General features: G+C 43.2%; 1 protein-coding gene across 1 annotated transcript; it reads right to left on the bottom strand.

Moving 5' to 3' along the window:
* Nucleotides 1-217: 217 nt before the first annotated feature.
* On the bottom strand, nucleotides 218-23,312 carry VXN (vexin). Its single transcript, XM_043602210.1, has 6 exons — nucleotides 22,779-23,312; nucleotides 18,306-18,361; nucleotides 10,436-10,586; nucleotides 6,430-6,491; nucleotides 3,358-3,449; nucleotides 218-2,646 (listed from the first exon to the last, which is right to left on the bottom strand). The coding sequence occupies exons 1-6, from the start codon at nucleotides 22,843-22,845 to the stop codon at nucleotides 2,463-2,465; spliced, it is 612 nt and encodes a 203-aa protein (XP_043458145.1). The 5' UTR covers nucleotides 22,846-23,312; the 3' UTR covers nucleotides 218-2,462.
* Between the last annotated feature and the right edge of the window lie 843 nt (nucleotides 23,313-24,155).

The raw sequence follows: 24,155 nt of genomic DNA, 5'->3' as shown, positions 1-24,155 counted from the left end.
GAAATGGCCCTAGTGTTGACCGTTGGGCAGGGCCTGTAATATCAAAACCAGACACTGCCTTAGGATGGAAAGAACATTCTGGATTCTTTCTCACAATCCTTTTCATTTAGGTAAAGGAGCAGTGAGGTCCAGATTCATAATTCTTTCCCTTGGTGAAAGCTTCTCAGTCTATGAGGGAGCCTCATACTCTTGTGGTGGTTTATTGAGGTCACAAACAAAGCATACTTTATTTTTATTTGAACTGGTCAGTTAGGATGTTTTATGCCAGGCAAACACTTAATCATGAAATATTTAAATTAAAAATAAGTTAGTTCCTTATAAGTTAGATCCTACAGAAATCTCCAGGTGCCACATACAAATAGAGAACATCAGCTATAAATTAAATAAGTTAAAATAAATAGTAGAATAGATACTCTGATAGGTCCAGCATAAATCACCACCCCCCCCCCCATTATCTATACTGTGCAAGACTATTAGTCCATTGAGACTAGGCCCTCACTGAAAGAGAACTCAATGCCCAAATATTCAAGTCATGTTCCAACGTGAGGATTGGGTGCTGAGAGTCTAAAACAATGGCTGAAGGGCAGGGATCAGCAAGGTGAAAGCCCAGAAGCCCAGGCCTTTTATTCCTCCATGCCTCCTTACAGTTGACCTGGAGACATGGAAACAGGTAACTCAGCAAAAGGCAACATGTGGCCACAGAGCAGTAGCCTATGAATAACCATTGAGTCTGAGACTGGTAACGCAGCCAAATTCTTCATTGTACCAAGACCTGACAATTTCCAGCCCAGTCTTGGACTTAAATTTCATCATGGAGTGTCTGATTTTGTTAAATGGGTTGGATTAATTGAAGCTTCTGAATTAGAAAACAAGCCTTTTCGGGGTAGAGTTGACGCTACAGATGACAGATATTCAGGACATGTGCAACTAATGCCCTCCACAGGCAGGCATTTCTAATGGACCACCACACTCCTTCATCTCAGACTCCTCCCCACACAGCACTCTAGGCAGCCTCTGCCCATCATCTGTGTTTAGCATTTGAGACGAAAATTGTTTGCTAACCATGATCCTTCTCTGTGTTCCGAACTATTCTGTGTAAAGGGAAACAAGCACAGGCACTGATGCCTGACACCCATATGGGTCAGGTACCTTCAGACTAATCATGTAACTGCTTTAAACTGTCATCCAGTAGATAGATAAGGCCATCTAACTTAGAGTTGTTAGAAAGATAGGGAGGATGTATGTAAAGTGCTCAGTGTTACGTCTCGTGCATGGTAGGCATTTAACAAATGAGAGCTGTCATTATCACATTATCATTGTAAGTCTATTGATATTAAAGATGGGATTGATGACATTTCCATTAAGAGAGGGAAAGCACAATATTATATATTAGGTTGAACCATATGAAATAAATGATCAATTTATTTTTGACCTATAGAAATGGCAATTTCGTCTAGTTCAACCTACTACATAATGTGTTTCATTTAAGTCACTTTTTCCAACTTTATCAAAATTTTCCTTTCAAACATTGCCCCCAGAGACATACTTCTGTCCCTCAAAACCTTCCTCAGTTACTAGAGTAAGCAAAGCAAGGAGTCTGGTGGACTTAAGGACCTAGTATCTAATACCACTAACTATATCCAGTCACATAACTTCATAAAGCCTTGGCTTCCCCATCTGTAGATTGGGAATAATTGTGCTTTCTTTAACAGGGATTTTGTGAAGATAAGAGATATTGGATGGGAAAGCACTTTTAAAAGTTAAAATCATTATACCAATGCAAGGTATTATTAATTTCACTAGACTATGCCACTTCAGAAAACATTAGCATTCAACATTTAATTTTTAATCATGTTTTTCTATAGAAAAACTGCATGTAAAAGAATAGAGAATTCATGCAATCATGCCAAATGATCAATATCAATCTTGACAATACTGTCAAATGGATATTAGAAGTAGAAGTAAATATATAGTGCTTTGTCATTAAAAATTGTACTTTGTCAAGATGAAATAAATGTGATAAGAGGAATAGTAAGAACCACTGTGTTCACAAGTGCCTCAAACATCAAGCTCTTATATTTATACCAGAAATCACACACATTAGAACAACTCACAAGGAAGACTGAGGAATTGCCTGCTTCCTTCCTTGGAGGTCTTTAAAATGGGTTGAGAAAGTTTGATTGTGGTGTGGTTTGCTTAAAGATAGGTATATAAACTCCATGACCTCCCAAAGCCACTTTCAGACCAATGGCTTTATCGATTCTAAGAAGGCACACTTTTCTTTTGCCTTCGAGGGAAGTTCCTTGCCTGTATCCTAAGCCGGGGCTATCGGTTAGTAAGGGGCGGTGATGTGTTTGGACCAGCTACTAGCAGAGGTGAATGTGGCTCAGTTCCCATCTGGAAGTTTTCTTCCCTTGTACGGTGAACTTTGGCCAACGCAGGGCACCTAGGGAGGGTCACCTTTAGTCAGCCTCAAAGGCGCTGTTAGTAGCTCCCACATATTCAGACTTCTTCTTGTGCCTTGTCCACATTTTCCGGAGGATGCTAGGGACACCGCAGGAAGCACTTCCTGTCAGCGGTAAGGAGGCTTCTGCCCCCTGGGGAAGGGTTGGATACTCTTCAGTCATCTTCTTGAGATGTCTGGATCTAAAGAGAAAAGCCAGGGGTGGGTAAGGAGGACAGTCATTTCACAGAGCCAGACTTTTAATTTTTTCCCTCAAGGAGTAGACCCCATTCATCACTCCCTAACTCACTTTTCCGCTATGTGCAGTATGGAGGATAGTGGCAGGGGCATAAATGTACATGTTGACTTGAGTTTTGCATACACGCTTGCCATCTTAATGCAACACTGAAGGCAGTGAGGGAGTTCCTGGTGGGGGGATTATCCCCTCCTGCTATTCTAGCTGCTGGTTCTGGATCAGTTAAATCGTGGGGGTTATAAACTTGATTAGAAACTTTTCTTACGTACCTCTTTACCTTTGGGCAGGAGCCCTTAACCTTATTTATGAAGCATTTTTGAGACCAGTGTGCCTACCAGCAGGCTCTGAATATGACCTGTAATTACATTTATCTAATTAACCAAAAAACCCTCCCAAATGACACTTCTCTAAGTCTACAGAGTGGTGTTAATGAAGTGGAAACCATCAAAAACACTTCAGCTTAATCCTAGGGAAACAGTTGAGAAGACACTGCAGAGACCCAGGATTATTGCCCTCATTAAAAGGTAATTTAAAGCTGGCATGGATTTTGTTTTAGCATCTTGAGAGTCTGTAAACCAGGCCACCTGTTACTGGTCTGTGGCAGGACCAGGACTGTGTGGGGAGCCCTGCAGGCAGCAGGCGGGGAGACAGCACTTACCCTCTTGTCAGAACAGCTCCGTTCTCTGAGCCTGTGGCTGTCGCCTCTAGCGCGGCTGGGGCTTTCACGGAGATCCGGGCCACCGGAGGAATCTGGGTTGTGTGGAAGGGGAAGGGAATGTGAGGCTGTGGCCATGATCCCAACTCTGGCACTGACTGGAGCCAGTTGACTAAATTGATCCACCACCTAGGACAATGGTCCTCACACTTTGCCAAGCATCAAATCTTCTCTGTGGGGCTTGTTAACACAGTGCTGGGCCTACCCCAGTTTCTGATTCAGCAGGTCTGATATGGGCCTGAGAATCTGCATTTGTGGCAGGTTCCTAGGTGCTCCTAGTCCCAGAACCCCACTTTGAGAACGACTGACCCAGAGAACTTGAAAGAGTTCTTAACTGAGAACCTGTCCCCCCTCATGTTCCCGTTGCCTGTGTCCACTTTGTTGTCAAATCCTGCAGATTCTTGCTTTGAAAGACTGCCTACATCAGTGCCATTCTCTCCATTTCCTCTGCTGCAGCCTTCAGATCCTGTCACCCGGGACCTCCTTGCTTCCAACCAGACCCACCACTTATCCCTGCCCCGCTGGATTTGCAGGGCCTCCCCGCTGCAGGCCAGACCTAGGCCAGCTCTGCAGCCCACACTTCCAGGCTCCTCAAAACTGGGCTCCACCTCATCTATGTGGCTCCAGCTTCTGGGATGCCTGTGGGTACTGTGACAGCTCTGGTCCCAGAAGGGCTGGTCCTGTCTGTCCTCGTGCTCATGCACAGCTCTGCATCTTCCCTTAGCTTTTCCTTGCTCTCTGGATTGAGCCTCATCTCTGCCTGTCCTTCAAGGCCACTTTTTCCAGGAAGTCTTTCCTCAGGCTGGTGGCCCAAGATGGTTTCTCTCTGCCCTTGTGTCCCGTGTCCTCGCAGCTCTGAGTACTTATGTGACATGTTTTGGCATTTCACCAATTCTGTCTTTGTTGTTGTTGGGTTTTTTTTTTTTTTTTTTTACCAATTCTATCTTTCTACCGTTCTCTTCTTGTGTCATGTGCTTGTCTAGTCTCCTGATCCCCAGAAACGTGGCATGGTGTGTGTCAGGGTCTGGGACTTAATCCCTTTGGTGGCCCACTGCAGCCCTCCTAAAGAAGGTGGTGAGTGCTCAAGAAACATGGATTGAATTGAAAAGTAACTGAGGGCCTAACCAGGGCTAATTCCAGAGTTTGCTCAGTCAATGGGTATATACTATGCTTTGTTCCTTCACCCCAGCCCCATTGAAAGCTCAGGGTCACCACATTCCTGGAATTGCTGGGAAATTCCAGGTCAAGGACATCATGATTTCACAGTCCCTTTCTCTCCTGAGCTGGCCAAATGTGTGGGCAGAGTTACTGTGCCACCTTGTGGCCTCTTAGGAGCTCTCCTCCCCATCAGGCCAACAGCCCAGCCCTGGGAACATACATACATACATCCCTCCTCTTCCACTGTCCTTAGTCCTCCTCCAGTGCATGGCAGCATTGAATCAGATTTAGCTGTGCAAGCTCTGAATCAGTCTTTCACCCACCCTGGGATAAGGGGCCTCCTAAGAGCTGCATGACCCCAGCAGCACTGTCTCAGGCTCAGAGGAAAGGGTCAGTCATGCTGCCCTGCCTCCTTGTTCTCTGCATTAGTATTGCCCTCCTCCTTTGAAACTGTGTCCCCATTACTACCCTATCCCGTCTCAACTCATTCTGGCCTCTCAAATGCAGTTATCTCTCTGCCAAGGGTACTGTCTGACTGCAGCCCAGAGTCTGGGGGCAGGTAATCCAAGACTGTGAGCCATCCTCTACCCCTTAACCTTAGTCTTTTCTGGGCTGAGCTGTGGGCAGCTGTTAGAACTGTTGCAGCCTGACAGTCTGCATTCTGTGGTAGTAGCTCAGCCATCTTCAGTTTCTCCTAGGTACTAGGTGGGGGCAGGGGGCTCCTGATGAAACAGCTTGTCCCATCCCTACCCTTTGTAGGGTTTTCCTAGTACAGGGATGACCTAAGTGAGGTATTTAGATTAGATTTTTCTCCTCAGACTGGGAATGAAGTGCTCACTGCCCACTTTGTTCCTTAAGGACGAGAGGGCTGGCCCACACAATCTCCAGGATCTTTTCTGGTCCTCACATGGAATGATCTATCAATCTGGAGAGCTGATGCTCACACAGCCCAGGATGCCTGAGCTGACCTCACCTGTAGCCAGAATTCCACTCCTACTGTGCTAACGCAGGGTACCCACATTCATGCCCAGAAGACAATGTAGATGTCTTCTGTGCTAGATCTGGACATGTACCACCTGATCTCCCTTCAGGGAAAGACAAGCTGCCCAGCTGCTAGGGGGCAGGCAGCAAATGGCTCTCAGCTCCTTTGGGTGGGCCTAGGATGCAGAGGGCCTCTCACCCCAGGGGATGCCCTCCCTGCTGACCCTGACCCACACTCCATGGGGCAGCCTACATACCATAACAAAGCAAGGAGGAAACAAAGGCTTGGCCAGTTGGGCCCAACTCAGGACAATCTGGATGGGTAACACTTGCCCTGGAGCTCCTACCAGCAGGTATCAGGTGTGCATGGTAGTTTAGCAGTTGACTCTGCTCAATCCTACTTCCCTTCTCCTATCACACATATTGACCCCTAATGTACATCTCATACCCCATACCCCACATCTGAGTCTGCTTCCAGAAAAACCTCACATGGAGCAGATGTCCTCCAGAGTTGTCCTGACCTAAGATGGCTGGTGTTTTGTATTTTCACAATGTTCAAGACCCTTACATCTCGTTACCCCTGCAGCTGCCCCTGGGAATCTGTCAGGCATTTCCACCTGGCATGTGCCTACCACAGAAACCACGCCTTTCCCCACCATGTTTGAGATGTCCACTAGGTAATATCTTCTGTTTGCCTAAAAGCTGAATTTCTGGCAAGAAAGAGAGCAACATCCAGTGGTGTGCTATAAGATGATAGACTTGGGGAGCAAAGAACCCTCAGGGAAGCTCTTCTGACCATCTTCAGGCCTGGAACCAAGGGCAGGGCAAGAAGTTTGAAGCACACCAGATAGAACTAACCAGGCTTATTTTACTTACCAAAGATTTTCCATATGCTCGATTCCCACACAGATTTGATGATTTGGGTTCTGAAATCCCCACTGCAAGGATGAACAGAGGAGGCATTAGTCAGTGGAACTCTGTGTTCTACTTCCCCCCTAGTTCTGTGTCGATGATCTCATTAGCTAACTGATCACAAGCTGGGAATTTCTAAAAACCTCCGTACCAAGCAGCAAAATCAGGCAGTAGGGTCAGGCAGTGGGGCAACTGTTGAGTGGGTAATCTGCACCCCTGGCACTCTTCCAGGGGGTGCTGAAACTAAGGTCTAATGAGATCACATGTGTGGAAGCATTTGATACTGTGTGTGCAGTAGGTACTCAGAGAATGTGCCCTTAGCTTGTCCTTCCCTCCTAGGGTGCAACATCACAAGAGGTTATCAGGGGTTAAGTCTTTACAGCTGGGATCTATTCAGCCTGCTGATCCTGGACGCCCCTCTGTGGAAATGAGCAGTGACGTCCTGCCTGTGTTGGGAAGCACTGCTTCAGAATGTGGGGGGGTTGGAGTTTATCAGAGTTCTGAGCCATTGGCTATGGAAGACACATGAGAACCTTCTTGCTAGGCCTTTATTCCTGAGGCCCAACCTACTTCTGAATAATCTCTACCCTGACATCTGCAGCTTCTGAGAATCAAGTTGTTGAGCTGAGGTAGCCAATAACAGGTGGGGGAAAGTTGCCTTTCAATATAATTCTCTCCTTGGGCAGACATTCCAGAACAAGCCCCATTCTTCACACTATAGCGGATAGAGATAAAACACTCCCCAACCCAAGGAAGAAAACATTTCAATGCCAATAAAATGAAGTTACAAGACTCCCAAGATTACATCATAACGTACAGTGCTCTGGCATAACAGCAGCTCATATTTTTGAGTATTTACTGTGTCAGGCACTGTGCGGAGTGTAAAACACATAAACATTGTCTCATTTAATCCTTACCATATAACCCCGTCAGGTAGATATCATAATAGTCCCCACTTTCTAGATGAGGAAATGGAGGCTTTGGAGATACATAACAATTAGAGGAAGCCGGGTGAGGATGATCTAGGGAACGGCAGACTGCTTTGGGGGTCTTGCAGGGCTGGGGAAGCTTGACTGAGGGACTCTGGGAGGTGTTTGCCAGGTAGAGACAGGGAGGGCAATGCAGGGTCAGGGAAGGACCAGGAAACTGAATATAAGGAAGTAGTCACAGAATCACCCCAGAGCTCAGGGTTGCTGCTTGTATGGACAGGCAGGGACAGGAGTGTCACAGGAGGTGGCCCTGGAGAGGTCAGCAGAGGGGGGTTCTGGGGGGCCTTGGGCATGGTCTGCAGGGCAGTGGGGATGGGAAGGACACTGAAGCAGAAGGATGGCAGAGGCAGATTTTTCTGCTTTAGAAGGACCCCTTTGGTAGCCTTGTATAGGGAGAGGGACTGGTGGCTGAGGGCCACGGTGAGGTGCTAGGCACCAGAGATGAAGGGGTCTGAGTCCAGGTAACCTGAGGTAGGTACCAAGAGGGAGAGATGAGACATCCAGGAATTGACATTGTCAGTATTTAGTATGTGGCATAGGGGGTGGAGTAGGGATGGGGAGGACAAAGGGGATGTTAAGGAAAACATCCTACTTGAGGAAGGAAGAGCGGTTTGAAGGAGGAGGATGCATTCCAGTTAAACAAGTTGATTCTCAGGTGCCTGAGGACATCCTAGTAGAGACATTCCAGGGACAGCCAACTCTCTTGGGCCCAGGAGGTGGGTGTCCCTATTCCAGGCACTTGAGGTTCACCTGCTCAGGGCCTCATGGTGAAGGCGTCTTCCTTCAGAGTTCCTGCAATTTCCGAGATCCTCAGAGAATCTTTCTCCCATGTGAGAAGTCTATGTCATCCAGGAACCTTCTCCTGTAGCTCAGAAAAGAAGCATGCCCCCAGATCTGAGGTTCCTGGAGACACACATCCTTTTGATGGGAGGATGGGAGACTCATTGCCCAAGGCCAATACCAAGCCTTTCCTGTGGAAAGCACTGGGTCTGGCTTTGACTCAGAAACCTGCTGTCTCCCCCAACCCCCTCTGGAGTCTATCAGATTGGGGGAGCTGAAGGAATTGAATCCATGCCCAGCTCGATCTTTTTTTTTTTTTTTTTTTAAACCTGACTAGCACATTCCCTGCATGAGCTGACTGTCACATGTTGGGCAGATTCTCTCCATTTCATTACTTACTGTTTTCTTTCAGAATAAAAGACTGACTTGGGCGGTTAAGCTTCCACAGACTACTTAAAAAGGAAGAAAAGTGGCCCCTAAAACTAGACAGTTGGGAAGACATTGTTCTCTAGGGGTGGAAATGAGGGGGGTATAAAGGCATTAGCTAGGAAATTAGAAGACCTAAGATTTACTCTCAGTTCTATTGCTAATAAGCAGTGTGACTTTGAGTCAAACAGTTTCTATGGTTTCAGTTTCCTTTTCTGTAAATGGGCACGGGGTGGTTGCAGATCAGTGGTTCTCTACCTTCAGTGTGCTTTAGAATCACTTGGGAGGCTTGTTAAATCAGAGATTATTGGGTTGTAGCCCAGAATTTGATTCAGTGAGTCTTAGGTGGGATTTACGGCAAGTTCCCAGGTGATTCTGCTGCTCTGGAGACCCCACTTCAAGAACCACCCATTAGACCATCTCTAAATCCTTGCTAATCAATATATTGTCTTCAGACCAACGTCATCAACATCATGGGGAAGCTTCTTAGAAATCTGGGGCCCTGCTAAGTCCTACTGAATTGAAATCTGCATGAAAACAAGATTCCCAGGTGATTCTTTTGCACATTAAAATTCGAAAAGCATGGCTGTAAATTCATTTTATGATTTTGTAGCGAAGATATTCTCTTTTTCTCTTTCTACATACACATGCACCCACCCACCCTCCTATATATAGACACAGAGAAAAATTTATCTCCTCTTAATTTGCAAGGCAGATTGTGGTTTTCCTAATGCTTTCACTCTACATATGTGTATATGTAATCACTTAGCTAGAGAATATGGCTTGATTTATGTGTTATTATATGTAGGATAATAAAAACAGGATCAGGGTGTTAGTGATCAAAGAAATCTTAGAGATCCAGTCCAGCATCTATGGAGAGAGTAGATGGATGGATAAAGATACATATTCCATGATGTATTATTTCAGTTCTTATATAAAATTGCTGACACTGAAAAGCCTTGAGAAGGACATCCCAGACTTTCTATTGTGTATTTTTGGAGTTAAATTATGAATTAGTTTAGGCTGTGGACATAACATAAATAACTTAAACCAGCGACTGAAGGGTGAAATACCATCACAGACTTCAGTGGGCTAGATGCAGAATCCTGTTTAACTGCTTGGGGTGGAAGCCATTTTTCAAAATAGTGCTTAAGGTTAAGACTTACAATGTTTCCGGTTTCCAAAACAAATTTGTCCCTAAATTCTTTTTAGAGATTGTTGAAATAGCCCTAAGTCATTCACATTTACAATTCTGAGATCTTAAGATGGCAGTTTATGAAGGATTGTATAATTTACACACACAGCCTGTAAAATAATGTAAGCTTCTGTTTCTTCATGAGTCATGTCTACACTGGTTTTCTGTCCCCAAAACATAATGATTTTCATCTCCTCTTGAATCCAGCAGGACTTCCTGTGGAGCAAGATGGTAGATGAAAGCATTTGCTCATTACACACAGCCAGGAGTGTTTTTCAGGTAGAAGGTGTTTTGTGTTGCAGCTGTAGGTGGGGCCCGAGAGCGGGTGCATTCAGAGCAGGAACATAACGCGCCAGCCCCGGCGGCGGGGGCGGGGAGGCGGGGGCGGCGGGGGCGGGGGAAGCGCCCGCACGCCCCACGCCACAGGTGCTGCGCTCACCTGGCGTGATGGAGGACGCCAGGGAGGATCGTGAGGTTATTGGACAAAATGCAAGCCAGGCCACAGACACTGTGGCTGCTGGTCTAAGCGCGTCGTTGCCCCCCAGGGAGATTCTAGGGACTCGATCCAGGACGCACATACCGGGTCTGGCTGGGGCCTTGGCAAGGTGGGGTCCCTGCTGCCGAGCACCGTGGAGCCTGCCCGACCTGCGGCCCTCGCCGTCGCGGCGGTCGCTGCGATGTGGCAGCAGCTCCAGGGGCCTCGGAGTGTAGAGGTCTGACTCGATCACCACCTGCCGGGAGGAGGAAGGACAGTCAGCTTGTTCCTCTCCTCCGATCTTCAGATGCACTTTGTGCCAACAGTGAATTACTGGAGTATTCCTTACTCCAGCGAATGCTACCAGCAGTGAGAGAACTTGGGTAAACTGGCCTCCAAGAGTCAACTGTTTTATTCAATTTCAGCATGCCAAATGGTGCCATGGTGTAGGAAAATGAAGTTTCTGGGGGTTCCTCACCAAGCAGCCCTTCACAGAGTCAGGAGCCTGAGCCATCACCTGGTTTGGTAACAGAACAGGCTATTTGAAATGAGAACAGTTCTGGAAATCAGGGTCTTCCATTCTTTGAGCTAGGCAGACACCCTTGTTCACACAGAGGACAGTTTTCTGAATGCTCTAGCAGAGGGAAGAGCTAGGGAGAGGACTCGGAGCCCAACTGATTCTGAGGTTTTAAAAAGAAAGAAGCTGCTGGCAAGACGGAGCAGGCACAGCCCCCCTGCTCGCGTTTCCCCTCCTTGCAGAACGCCTGTGTCAGGTGGAGCTGGGAGATGAAGTTCCACTGTGTGTGCTTCACTAAGTGGAAACTCCAGAAAGCCAGACAGAATGCTAGGAGCTAAGGTGTTTTCAGTAATGATCACCTGCTGAATAGTTATCTTGGGAAGTACATTAAAAAGAAACACCCCTTTCATCAGGACCCACCAAAATGGGCCTTAAAAGTTATAACAAACATACTTAAATCACTGGAATGATTTAAATGTAAAAAGTTGAGACAAATAGTACTGTATTTTATCTTAATACCAGGAGAGATGAAGGGAACCTTAGCAGTTCTTGGCTCATACCCTGCATAGTATTATACATATCTAGGACATTGGGGTCATTCATTCTGAATTTCTTCACTTCTTTGAAGCTGGTTAGTTATCTCCAGTAGTATGCCATGGCTTCTCTGAGGTTAGCATATACTCATTCTCTTGCTCCTTCAGCAGATATCCTGTGAGGCCATGTTCTGTGCCAGATCCTGGGCACTGGGGGCATCTGTGAGTTAGGTGGACCCACCTCAGCCCCGTAGTCTGACCTGTGATAGATCCCCCTCAGTTGTCCATACAGAACAACTGTGCTGCTTTTGGAGGATGCTGAAGCAAATAAGACTAAATTTATAAATATTTTAATAGGGTTATAATTCAATTTAGTGGAGAAAAATTGGATTTTTAATAAATAGTGTTAGAATAAATGTCAGGTCACTGGAGGAAATGAATCTGTGTTCACACTTCTCATACTAAAGTAAATACCAGACAGATAAAGATACATGTTCAAAACAAAACAACAAACACTAGAATTGAATATGGCTCAATACAACATTTGTTACATATGAGGAGGAATTATCCCATGTATGTAGAACTCTTACAAATCAATAAAGAGGAAGAAAACAACAGAAAAATGGGGCAAAAAACATGAGCTGGCAATTGACCATAGAAATACAAATGCTAAACATGAAAAGGTGTTGAATAATAATTAAATGCAACTGAAAACAAAGTTCTTTGTTTTGTTTTTTGTTTGTTTTCTCCTCTCAGATTGTCAGTGATGAAGAAGGGAACTCCATTTGGGGTCATGCAGACTGGAGTTCACACCTGACTTTTGACACCTTGTGGTTATGTGAAAAGGAGATCGATATTCTTGTGTGTCCTTGCTGTATTGGGGCATGGTAAATGCCTGTCATTTGTAGAGATTCTATTAGCATGGCTTGTGCTGTCTCTTTGTGCCACATATTTATCTACAGAATCAGAGAGCAGTTCATATCTCCCAAAGAGTAAAATGGGAGAAGCTGTCACTCTTTGCTTCAGTTTACCACAAATAGTCCTTTGCTTAGAAAATTAATATATCCCAAATTTGGTCTTATCTGGATTAGGAAATTAACTCTTCTCAAACCCATTTTAGGGCCCAGACTCATTCATTCTGTGCCTTTGGAGAAAGCTGATAATTGAGGAGCATGTAGGATTAGTCCTTTTTCTCCTCTGGGCACTGCAGAAGGTGGTCCCTCCACCCCCCCCTCCCCGATAACTTCAAATATTTATTCCTTTTTCCTCCCATTGTACCTAAGGTATACAATGTGTTGATTTGATACATTTATAAATTGCAGTATGATTAGAAGGTGGTGTTTCCATTGAGCTGGGGGCAGCATGGATCCACCTTGCACCAGCTCACTGGGGACTGTGAAGCATAGCAGTGGGTGTCCAGCACTGACCACCCTGTACTAACAGTCCCCTCTGCTCTCCCCTTACCTTCCTTACCCTTGGCACTGTACTTAGCCATGATGTTGCCCCAGAATACTGGAAATTTCTGGATTAATGGTTGTTCAGGGCTCCATTCCCCTGGACACGTAATCTTTGGCCTAAAGGCCTTCCTCTGGAACATGAATCTCCAGGTTGAACAGGAGAGACCTGAACCTCATTACTGACACAGGGCTCTCAGCTGTCAGTGGTATTTCTGGTTTTATTTTCATTCTGTCAGCATTCTTCTAAGTGAGGAGGAGTGAAAACTGGTATGTTTTCAGATCTACTTTGTACAAGGAGAAAGTAAGGCAGGTAATGAGAGCCTGAGGAGTCCATGGGGGAAACCCAACATTTCCTCCTCTGAAAGGGAAATGTTCCCTTTCAGGAACAAGAAACCACCTCCGCAGTCCCTTCTCTGCACTGTGGGGTGGAAGAAGAGAACTGGGAAGGATAGAGGCATTAGCTCCTCAGCCCTCTGCTGGATGCAGGAGGTTTCCTGGGGATGGGGATGAGGCTGGTTACTTCCCAGGTCATGACTTAGGGCCAAGTGCCTCTTCTGGGTATCTTCTACAGTCCCCAAAGGATGCCAATGGCAGGAAAGGAAAGAGAGAGGTGTTCAGCTCTAAGAGGGCTCCAGAGGAGTACATTGGGCCCATACCAGGGAATGGACAGCTGAATGGATGGCTGTGGCCTTCTGAAAGCCTGGGTTATTTTCTGGTCTGTAGGGCACAGTTTGAACTTGCTATTGCTGCTGGTCTTAGAAAAAAATGATCTGAGAGCAGGCTCTTTAGCACCCTGAGTACAGGGGTAAGACCGGGGAATGAGGAGAGGGAAGGGGGAGACCAGGTTAAATGCTGGATTTTCCTTTCCTAGTTAGCAAACTGCCTTTTGAAAGTAGGAGAATGTACTAGTGCAGTATGCTGATGATCCCCTGCTGGTCTTGGGTCAGAGATTGGAAGAACAGAAGGCATGGGCTAATACCGAAGCCTCAGGATTCCATCTACTGACATCCTTGATTCACACTTCTGTTTGAAGTCTAGGGGGCTGGTGGGGCGTTGGAAAGATAGGTGAGACCTAAGTGATGGAGAATCATCATGATTTAGGGCTGATGGGATCCATAGCAATGTTCTAGCCAACTCCCTAATTTTATACATAGGGAGGCTGAGGCCAAGAGAGGTCATGTGTCTTCAAAGTCACAGAGCTATAAGGGGCAGAGCCAAGGATGAGAGCCATGATTTCATGACTTCTAAGTGAGTGCTTTTTGTAAAACCTGTAGAAATGCCTACATCCAGATAAGAAATTTCAAGTACAATTGATTGCTCAGTGCATTTTGAAAAATCAGTAGATTTCTAGACCAATTTCTCCCTGGCAAGGTTGAAATCTGGGAAGAATGTGACATTTACACATTTTATTTCTCCATCTTTCCTGGTGGTGGTACTTATGCTGCTCATTATCCTGGGACTGGCAGTCAGTGGCAGTGGCTCCATTGTACTGGGAGGCCTAACTGACCATACCTTAGTGACGCTGTGGCACTAAGGATGGCTTAGAGAGGAGAGAGATTTGTAAAGGAAGGAACCTGACTCCACATGGTAGCCCAAGGAGTGGGAATAGAAACAAATAAGAATTTCAGGACAAAGAAAGTCATAGACATTGGTAGGTTTGAGCAGTTGCAAAATACTGTTTTTCTTGGGAACTCAAAGGGAAGCCAAGAGCCAGTTGGATGAAGAAACAAAAAATCCGACAGTTCTTTCTTTAGGACTCACTTTCCTCATCTTAGGTAGACTAAAACCTTTCTTGTCTTTTCTAATTTGAATGTTCTGTACAGCTAGGCTAAGTTTTGCAAGCAAAGGATGAGTCAGGCTGTTAGGGGAAGTGAGAAATTTAGAGAAGGGATCAAAGGCCAGAGGGTCTTATTAAGTTGTCTCACCCAGAAGATTGCATAGTTGAAAACAAGACCCTAGCTTCCGATTTTATTTTTTTAATCGAAAGCAAATTTTAATATGTATTCATATACTTGAGTCATTTTTTTCTCTGAGTAAAAATATTTTGGAGAGGGAAAGTCATAAACCATAAACATAACAGTCTTTCTCAAAAATTTCCACTCCCAAGAAACCTGAGAGCCTGGTTCTACAGTGCCCGGTTGAAGTCAATTGGATATTCCAGGAGACTGTGCCCCATGTTTTGGTTCTTTTGTGTATCTTAGGCCTGTGTGGCTTCATCATCACTGCTGAGAGTTGTCTCCTTTATTTAGGTTCTAAATCTTAACTATTGGAAAGCATAATGATTTAGTTTCCATTTTAAAAGCTTTTGTAAATACTGTTCTATCATTATAAAGCCAGTAGGTATTGGTATTAGGAGTGATTCAGACAGGGACATTGTTTAAGGTTAGAAATTCAAAGCAAGGACTTGGTTGAGAACCAAAGATTCCCAATTCCCAAGAGATCTGCTCTGATTCTTGAATGATTTGTGTCTCCTTCAAATCCAGATGCCCCTTGAGCGAAAAGTGTGTTGTGAAACTTTTCTTAAATTCTAAATTACCTGCAGACAATGATTTCCCTTTCCATTTTTGGTAACATTCACTACTCCTTGAAAGTCAGGAGCATTTTTCTTTGAGACTGTGGGCTTAAGTTTTCAAGGACCAGGAAAAAGGTAAGAATCTCTTGCCCTACCACAAAGAAATTTTCCATGCATTAAAAGCCCTTTTTGGAGCACCTGGGTGGCTCAGTTGGTTAAGCATCAGACTTTGGCTCAGGTTATGATCTCGTGGTTTGTGAGTTTGAGCCCTGCATCAGGCTCTGTGCTGACAGCTCAGAGCCAGGAGCCTGCTTCAGAATCTGTGTCTCCCTCTCTGCCCCTTCCCCACTTGGGCTCTGTCTCTCTGTCTCTCTCTCTCAAAAATAGAATTAAAAAAAACTAAAAAATTTTAAAAGTCCTTTTCTTTCTTAATATGTAAAATATTCTTAAAAGTCATTTTAGAAAGACATATGACAGAAAAATGGGCAGAAGACATGAATTAGGAATCTATAGAGAAAAAATATTCAAATCCCTGAAAATGTGAAAAATGATATTAATAATTAAAGAAATGCAAATTAAAACAAGATATTTTCACCTATCAGATTGTCAAAGATTAAAAACATTGTGACATACAGTATTGACTTGGGTATTCTGGTAAGAGTACTTGAAAACAGTTGCTAAGAATTTGGCAATGACTATACATTTTCTTCACGTTTATATCCTTTTAGCATTTTCTTATTTAAAATTGGATATAATTGATATATAACATTATGTAAGTTTAAGGAGTACAATGTGTTGATGTGATGACCCAGCGTTTTCATATCTATGAATTTATCCTCAAAAATATTTGCATAAGAGCATGAAAGATACATTCAAAGATATTGCTTGTGGCATTGTTTTAGTAGAGAGAAAAATTACCATTTGTTGGTAATTTGGTTAAATAATCTAGAAGACTTCAGATTTGATTTGGGTAGAAAATTATACAGTACATTCATATAATGGTATGGTATGCAGTCTTCATAAGGAAGAGGTAAATCTATATGTATTAATTGGCATGTAAAGATATTCAAGATTTATTGTTTAGTGAAAAAAGCAAATTGCACAACAGTATGTTATTGAGCAATGAAGCACAATAATGATATGCTAGTATATGGGAAATTTTCACTTAAAAAGTGCCAACTCTGGGGTCCTTGGGTAGCTCAGTCGGTTAAATGTCTGACACTTGATTTTGGCTCAGGTCATGATCTTGAGGTTCTTGAGATCAAGCCCTGAGTTGGGCTCTGTGCTTGCAGCATGGAGACTGCTTGGAATTCTCTCCCTCCCTCTCTCTCTCTCTGCCCCTTCCCCACTCATGCCCTTTCTCTCTCTCTAAATAAATAAATAAACATTTAAAAAAAAAGTTTAAAAAGAAAGTGCCAATATTAATTGAATGCTTAATGTGTCACAGGTTCTGGGCTAAGCACTTTACATGTATTAGGTCATTTGCTCCTTCCAATGGTTCTTGAGATGTGTGCTCCTATTATTCCCATTTGAATGCTCTTTAGCATTCAAATTGAGTCCAGTATGGTGGGCAACTTGCTCAAGGTTACCTAGCTAGAAATGGATAGGACTGGAATTTAAGCCCAGGCAGTTTGACTCAAAGTCTGTATACCTAACTGTTCTGTTCTACAGCTTTTTAGAATTTTCTGATGTTATACTTTATATGTTCATATTATTTGAAATTTTATAATGGGCACATATTACTTTGGGAATTAAAAAGTAATGTTTATAAAACAATGACTAAAACCCTGTCTCATTCCCAGGACACTTAAATTCTTTTTTTTTTTTTAATGTTCATTTTTGAGAGAGAAAGCATGAGCAGGGGCAGAAAGAGAGGGGGTCAGATGATATGAAGCAGACTCTGCACTGACAGCAGTGAGCCCGATGTGGGGCTCAAACTCACAAACTGTGAGATCATAACCAGAGCCGAAGTCGGACACTCAACCAACTGAGCCACCCAGGTGCCCCTCCCAAAATTCTTTCTAATGGAGAAGAGGCTTTAAAAAATTGAGATACTTAGAAGATCAAAATGGTGTTCTATGAAAAATTGTGATAGAAATAGAAACTCCAGCATAACTGAGGGGAAACAATCAGCAGTTCAACCTTTTCAATGAAAGTACAAAGATGTATTGACAATTTTTGTATAAAGAAATCTGTAAGTAAAATGAGAAATGTACAGTACCATTTGGCTTTAATGACATGTAAACTAATTTTAAGGTAATGTATATGCTTATTAGAATAGCAAAAGGTAATACAAAAAAAATGAAAGTTGATGTTAGTGAGGTTGGAGGCAAATGGAAAAGCATTGCTGGAAGCCTGGCAGCCATTCAGAATTCCTGGTAATATGTGACAAAACTGAAAGCAGAAACCATTTTTTAAGAAAAATCACTATTCTCCACATCTAGCAGTGTCTCTTACACATAGTAGGAATGCAAATATGGGATGGATGGATGGATAAATGAAACTATTCTTATCCTTTTACTTGTTAATTCACCAAGGAATTAATCCACAAGAATAATATTTACTACAAATTAATTGCACTGCTATTTATCATAGTGAAACAATGGAACATAGCCAATTGCCAACAATAGAAGAACACTTAGGCCAGGGATGCTATACTCACATCTTGGACTCTCTTTAAATAAGAACAACAATTTTTTAAGAGAGTAAGATTTACTCTATGTGTCTGGGGAAAATGGCAGAATTGGGGTGGTGGAGTCCAATACGGGGCTGTTTGCTGCCTAGTTGACATTTGTCAATCATTTTGGTGAAGTGGAGGACAGGAAATACAGAACAGAAGTATGCGATAGAGAAAAACTTCATGGTTATTGAGAGCAGGGCAGAGGGAATGAAGAAGCTATATGCTGCTTTTGAACTGAAAACCAACAAAAGGGATGAAAACTGAAGTTGTCCTTACATTCTTGGTCAAGAGGTGTTGAGAACTTTTGACTCTTCTTCTGGCTGGACTGGACACTGCAAAGAGAGAGAAAGGGATAGTTTTAGAGAACACTGGTGAGGCTGATGTAGCCTCAGAGAGGGTTTGCACCTAGAGTGGGGAGGGGCAAGTGGGGAGAATGGGGTGTGATTACAATTTTAGGTGTTACTAAAATTCAGAGCAGCATTACTCACAATAGCCAAAAGGTGGAAACAGCCCAAATGTCCACTAACAGATGAATGGGCAAACAGAATGTGGTATATACATACAATGGAATATTATTCAGCCTTAAAAAGAAGTAAAATTCTGATACATACTATAACATGGATGAACCTTAAAAACATTAAGCTAAGTGAAATAAGCCAGACACAAAAGGACAAATATTGTATGAGTCCATTTATGTGAGATACCTAGAGTAGTTAAATTCAGAGACAGAAAGTAGAATAGAGGTTACGAAGGGGTTGGGGGAAGAAAGGAATATGGGTTGTTATTTAACAGGGATGATGAAGAGTTCTGGAAATGGATAGTGGTGATGGCTGCACAACAATGTGAATGTACTTTGTGCCACAGAACTGTATACTTATAAATGGCTAAATGGTAAATTTTATATTATGTATGTTTTATCACTACAGTAAAAAGCTTAAAAAATCAACCATTAGGGGCGCCTGGGTGGCGCAGTCGGTTGAGCGTCCGACTTCAGCCAGGTCACGATCTCGCGGTCCGTGAGTTCGAGCCCCGCGTCGGGCTCTGGGCTGATGGCTCAGAGCCTGGAGCCTGTTTCCGATTCTGTGTCTCCCTCTCTCTCTGCCCCTCCCCCGTTCATGCTCTGTCTCTCTCTGTCCCATAAATAAATAAAAACGTTGAAAAAAAAATTAAAAAAAAAAATCAACCATTAAAACATGGTAGTTGGTGGGAAAAGGTGTGTACTTTGTTGAAATGGAGATACTCAGACATCTGTTTTCCATATTGCTGCTAAAATGATATACTTGGAACTGAAATCTTCCATGTCACTGCCCTGCCTAGAACTGAGATAACTTCTTGTCACCTACCAGATAAGTGATCAGAGGAGTGCTGGCTGGTGGTATTTTCTGCAGAGCACCTACAGCCATGAAACCTGGAGTACGGTGTGCTGGTTTATAGCCAGGGTTCCCGATTCCTTTCACATGAGGATGAATTGGAACAGGACCCTTTGCCAGTTACGTGACTTGGGCAAATTACCCATCCTTTCCACACCTTACTCTCCTCATCTGTAAGACAGGGTAATTAATAGCAACCATCTCAGAGGGCTGTGACAGGTATTAAATAAACTAATTTTTGTAACGCCCTTGGTCCAGTGCCTGGCAAAGAGAAAGTTCTCAGGAATTAGTGGTTTTTATGATTTTCTTTCTTCTATCTCTGCAAACTGAAGGCAGGTGGAAAGAATAGGTGATAACTTCTAAGTTAGCATTCCTTCAGGATTTCTCTTTCTGGAGTTTTCTCCATTTCTTCCTACTGTCCCCTGACTCCTCTCACGAATGCCTCCCCATTGCTGTTTATCCTCAGAAGAATTATTTTGAATGCTGTGGTATTATTCACCCTAGAATTAAACCTATTTTAGTGTGTTGCTCAGGAAATAACTTCTGGTATAACTTCTTGGTAAAACCACAGCTTTTATCTTTGGTATTTACTGTGAATTTTGTCTATGAAATCTTTCCCTTCAAGTAAGGTTCTTTCTCTCCAGAAAGTAAAAATCCACACTTATTCTCAGTCATAGACTTGATCCCATGCCTTTAAGCTGAACCCAATATATGTATGTATGTGTGTGCTGGACAGGAGGATATAATACAATAACATAAATGTAATAATAGCTTGCATTGAGCTTTACCAGCTGATGGCTAATTTGCCTTATCTCATTCACTCTTCTAGCAACTCTGTGAGCTAGGTATTCTTTGTTAACTACGTTTTATTGGTGTGGATACTGAAGGTTAGGGGCCGCACAGCTGATTGTGGAACAAGGCCCTATACTTTTAACCATTGGCCACACTGCCCATGCTGCTGAAGCTGTGCTCAGAAACTGTTTTGGTCATTTTAGTCATGCTAAACGATAGCATTTGGAAAAGGGCATACCAGGGAGGACTGTAACACTTGTTAGATAAAATTAAGCCAACTTCTATTTCTGCTGTTAAAGAATGTGGGGACATAATGAAGAGTTACCAATCTCTCTTATAAGCAGTGACTTAAGAAGACCTAGCACAGTCTTCTCTCACTGAAAGCCCTCTGCTTGATAGCTTTGGAGAAGGCAAGATGAGGCAAAAAAATAAAAACAAATAAAAGAGGTGAACTTCTTCCATTTATGGTTCAATGTAAAACTGCAAATACTCCTTTTCTAGAGAACTTCCTGAGCAGTGACATGTCCATGAATACTAATGAATATTTGGTTTATTACCCGGAGATGGTCATGAATGAAAATGGCAAGAAAGGAATATAGGATTAAACATTTATCTTTGACTGAATATTCATTGCTCTAAATATGGAATGAAAATAGAAATCATTTTGTAAGTGATATATTTAATGGTGCTTACTACATGCTGTTTTAGATGCATTATATATTTTATCTGTATTTCAGTTTTCCCTCCATAATAACCCTGGGAGATAAATTCTAGCTCTCCCTTTTACAAAAGTGGAAACTCAGACCCAGAGAGGTGAAGTAGCCTGACCAGGGTCACACAGTGTGGAAGTGGCAGTTGTCTCTTGACCACTATGCTAAGCAAATGGGATCAGAGGCCATATTTTAAATTATTTTATTCAGGTGAAGTGTGACATTGCTCTTGAATTGTTGAATAAGTTTTTAATTAAAAAGGGCCGTTGGGCTTTGATTTTTTTCTCCCTTTAAAAATTGTTAAATGGGAAAAAATTACAGAAAATTGACATTTTAACATTTTCATATTTGCTTCCAATTTGTTTTTTCGTGTAAAAGAAATAAAAAAATTAGGCAAGTTTAGATTCCCTTTCTACTCTCCCCCAATTCTGCTTCCGTCCCTCCCCCGGGCTAATAAGATCACTAATTTTATCTGCATCTTTCCAGCCTATGTTTTCATACTTTCTCTGGATATATATCCATAAATAATGTATAGTGTTGTTTTTTATTTCCAGATGTAGTAACTGTTATCATACATATAAAATTTTTCAGCCTGCTTTTTTTTTTTCACTCAACATTATGCTTTTGAGATCTGTGTATACACATAGATCTAGTTCATCCCTGTTGACAACTGTGGAATATTCCATAGTATGATGATACCACATTTTACCCCTCTCCTCCTCAAGGACATTTATTTTCAGTTTTGCTCTCCTAGAATCAATGCCACTGTGAACGTCCATGATAAAAGTATCCAGCAGTGCAACTGCCGGGTCAGAGGGTAGGCTTTGACTTTCAGGTACTTTTCAGAGTCTCTAGAGTTCCAACTCCTGCACGTGGGCAGACTCCTAGCTCTTTTTTCTCTCTCTGTATGTGGCAATAGATGTCAAAAGCTTTATTTATGTTCTGCTGGCTGTCTCTTTGTGACCAGGCTGAGTCTCTCCCTTCCCCCCCTGAGCAGTGGCCCTGTCAGTGGCTGACACGGGAAGAAGAAAGGAATTGTTTGAACAGGGGGTCACAACACCAGCAAACATCCAGCCCCCTCCATTCAAGTCTGACAATGAAACCAGGGCTAAGCCAGAGTCCCAGGCTCTCCCAGCAAGGCAGGGGCTGCAGGGAGGGACAGAGGGAGCAGGAGAGAGGGCTGAGCTTTGGAGGGGATGGACGGGGGAACTGTCCAGTAACCAGACACCTGCTGTCCTCTGAGCTCGAACACAAAGCCCTTCCTGGGACTTGACACCATTCACCCTGGAGCACAAGGGCTTACAGAGTCACACTTTTTGGCAGTGCTAGCTCGAGGTGAAGTTTGGGAGCATGGCCCTGGGATCTGTGTTAGAAGCCAGCCCTGGGTCAGGGCACTATTTGACCACTTTGTTAGACTTTAGGCCAGTGCTGGGAGTATTTCCCCTCACATTTCACAGCATAGCTCGGAATCATACTTTTGAGCCAGCTGGTTCTCATTTCAAAATCCACTTGCTCATTGGAGAACATGAAAGAATCTCTCTGGCTGCCCTGGGAATTTTGTTTTCATCTCTCTTTCCTAAAACAATGGCTTGCTGTTACTTTCATTCGGTGGCGTATTGGGTTGCCAGTGTTCAATTAAGTGAAACTGGGAGTATTTAACCGCCCTCATTCCCACCCCACCCCCTCGATCAATTGTTTCTCAATGATTAATGTCTATCCATGTACCTTATTTTAAACAACAACAATACCATCAAAACAGAGAGCCCATCAAACCCTCTGAGAGACCCGAGGAAAACCATAGTAAAACAGCACGTGATTGTCCTTACCCTCCGGCATAAGGTGCCGCTAAGGAAACAGTCAAGGGCAATTTTACTCACCCTTGGAAGGGATCACGGTGGTGAAAACTTCTATATTTTCATCACTGCAGCTGTAAATCTGATGCATCGTTTCAGCCTTCTCTCCCCCAAAGTGCCGGGAACCGGAAGCCTCTCTCTGAACCCCTAGTCGCGAGGTTTCCTAATCCAGTCTGGCTCGGGGATCATTGTGCAGGTCCACAAAAGACAGGCTGGTGCTGTGATCTCATCTCATTCCAGAGTCTTCACTGCAACATTTTCTAATCCCATCTGTCTTTTTTTTTTTTTTTTTTTTTTTTTTTTTTTTTATGAATCCTATTATTGTAAACCTTTGATTGAGTGTGGAGGCTTCAGTCCCCTCCCAGCCAGGATGTATTTAACATTTTTATTTTGCCTGTCTGCCGCAGTGATTTTGGAAGTCTTTTGTGAAGTAATGATGAAGTGAAATTGCCGACTTGGTTAACGCCAAGCTTGGCTGGAGAATTTCACCCAAAAGGAAACATGAATTTTGGTACCAGCAATTACTCTCTTCATTTTAGAAATGAAGGGGCTCCCCCCCTGCCCCCCCTTCCCAATAACAGGATATTCAGTAATTTGTGTGTTAATTTGGCGTCCTTCTATGTTTCTATTTTAAACAAAAGGACTATTTTTCCAGAGCCTTTTCGCCTCATGCCCGTATGTGACAAGGCTGACAGTTCTAGAGAGCCGTGTACAACCTTGCAGGTGCTTGCAGAGACATGGTGACAAGCAGTGCCCCGACACTCAAGGTGTTACAGGAAGATTAGATTTATAGGAAGATTATGTTTTTGTTATCCTAAATATGCTAATATATCTTATCCTATATATTTTATTATCCTATATTTATATAGAGTAATATATATATATAGCCTATATTTTGTCTTATATTTTCCATATATATATACATACACACACACACACACACACACACACAGACAAACAAGGTATGGCTGAGATGTATGTGTATTATGTCAAACTCACTGCCTTTCATTACACGGTGACAGACTTACTTCTTCATATTGGTAATGATGATGTAATCATATTAATAATGACAGTTGAGGGGCACCTGGGTGGCTCAGTCGGTTGAGCATACAACTTCGCTCAGGTCGTGATCTCACAATTTGTGGGATTGAGCCCCTAATCAGGCTCTGTGCTGACAGCTTGCTCAGAGCCTGCAGCCTGCTTCAGATTCTGTCTTCTTCTCTCTCTCTCTCTCTCTGCCCCTCCCCTGCTCATGCTCTGTCTCTCTCTGTCTCTCAAAAATAAATAAATGTTAAAAAAAATTTTAAATAAAAAAATAATGACAGTTGATATTTATCAAATGCTTGTTAGGAGTTAGGAAGCATGATATATAATTATTTTTTAATGTTTTATTTATTTTTG

Source organism: Prionailurus bengalensis, chromosome F2 (genome assembly GCF_016509475.1).
Source record: "Prionailurus bengalensis isolate Pbe53 chromosome F2, Fcat_Pben_1.1_paternal_pri, whole genome shotgun sequence".
Taxonomy (NCBI): domain Eukaryota; kingdom Metazoa; phylum Chordata; class Mammalia; order Carnivora; family Felidae; genus Prionailurus; species Prionailurus bengalensis.
The sequence above is the reverse complement of the archived record's forward strand: the minus strand, read 5'-3'. Positions and strand labels throughout refer to the sequence as shown.